Source organism: Notothenia coriiceps, unplaced genomic scaffold (genome assembly GCF_000735185.1).
Source record: "Notothenia coriiceps isolate Sejong01 unplaced genomic scaffold, NC01 NC01_scaffold00015983, whole genome shotgun sequence".
NCBI lineage: Eukaryota > Metazoa > Chordata > Actinopteri > Perciformes > Nototheniidae > Notothenia > Notothenia coriiceps.
Genome location: NW_011348684.1, coordinates 1 through 1,217, shown reverse-complemented (window position 1 = coordinate 1,217; position 1,217 = coordinate 1). Strand labels below are relative to the sequence as shown.

Below are 1,217 nucleotides of genomic sequence, written 5' to 3'. Positions count from 1 at the left end.
GTAAGTAGTACGTAGTGTGTGTGTGTGTGTGTGTGTGTGTGTGTGTGTGTCTGTGTGTGTGTGTGTGTGTGTGTGTGTGTGTGTGTGTGTGTGTGTGTGTGTGTGTGTGTGTGTGTGTGTGTGTGTGTGTGTGTGTGTGTGTGTGTGTGTTAATTATTTTTCACTTGTATATAGACTCTTATGGCACTACTTCTATTTTATTGCATTTACTTGCACTATTCTTTGTATTGTGTTGCTCTGTGGGAGGAGCCGGTGCCCTCAGATCTTCGGATGTAGCTCTGAACACATGACAATCAAAGCCTTGAACCTTGTAGGTAACGACCTGGCCCGGGTGCTTCGTTGGGGCTCAGGTTACAGCGGGGAGGACCCCCCTCACATCCTGGTGTCAGTGGACGAGGCTGAGGAGGTTCTGATGGACCGATGGACCATCCTGCTGGACGCTCAGCACTTCTCTGAGGACGCTCACAGCTTCCTGGAGCCCCCCAAGGTCAGTATTCATTATTAAAGTGATATACTTAATACATATAGCCCTATGACTGTGAATATTTATATTGAAAACATTTTTATTTTGAAAGGAAAAATACATTTTAATTTGGTCTGCAATTTTGAAAATGGTTAAAGCTGAAGTTTACTTTATTTTATTCTTGTATTTTTTTTTATATCAAATTGATTTTCTTTTTTTTCTTTTTTTAGAATGAAAGCACACTTTTAAAATATTTGTCTCACTTTACCTTGATGCCCTGTCTCTGTTTCTCTCAGATTGTTCAGATGAACAACTACTTCGGTCTGGGCATCGACGCCGAGCTCAGCCTCGACTTCCACCAGGCCCGCGAGGACGAGCCGGACAAATTCACCAGCAGGTTTCTATCATCAATATAATTTAATATCTAACTTTATCCAGAGCGGGACATGTCTGTTGTAAATAACCCCTGCATGTCCCCCCCCCCGCCCCCAGGTTCCATAATAAAGGTGTGTATGTGAAAGTGGGTCTGCAGAAGATCAGCTGCAGCCGAAGTCTCCATAAAGAACTGAAACTGCAGGTCGACGCTCAGGAGGTCCAGCTGCCCAACATCGAGGGGCTCATCTTCCTCAATATACCCAGGTACCACACACACACACACACACACACACACACACACACACACACACACACACACACACACACACACACACACACACACACACACACACACACACACACACACACACACACACAC

General features: G+C 44.9%; 1 protein-coding gene across 1 annotated transcript; it reads left to right on the top strand.

Annotated features, from left to right (window-relative positions):
- Positions 1–286: 286 nt before the first annotated feature.
- LOC104949364 (diacylglycerol kinase theta) lies at positions 287–1,102 on the top strand (the record flags this gene model as incomplete). The annotated part of the gene is made up of 3 exons (XM_010775724.1): positions 287–487; positions 760–860; positions 956–1,102. Coding segments are annotated over exons 1-3 (449 nt in total), but the record flags the coding sequence as incomplete, so codon positions are not given.
- Positions 1,103–1,217: the final 115 nt, after the last annotated feature.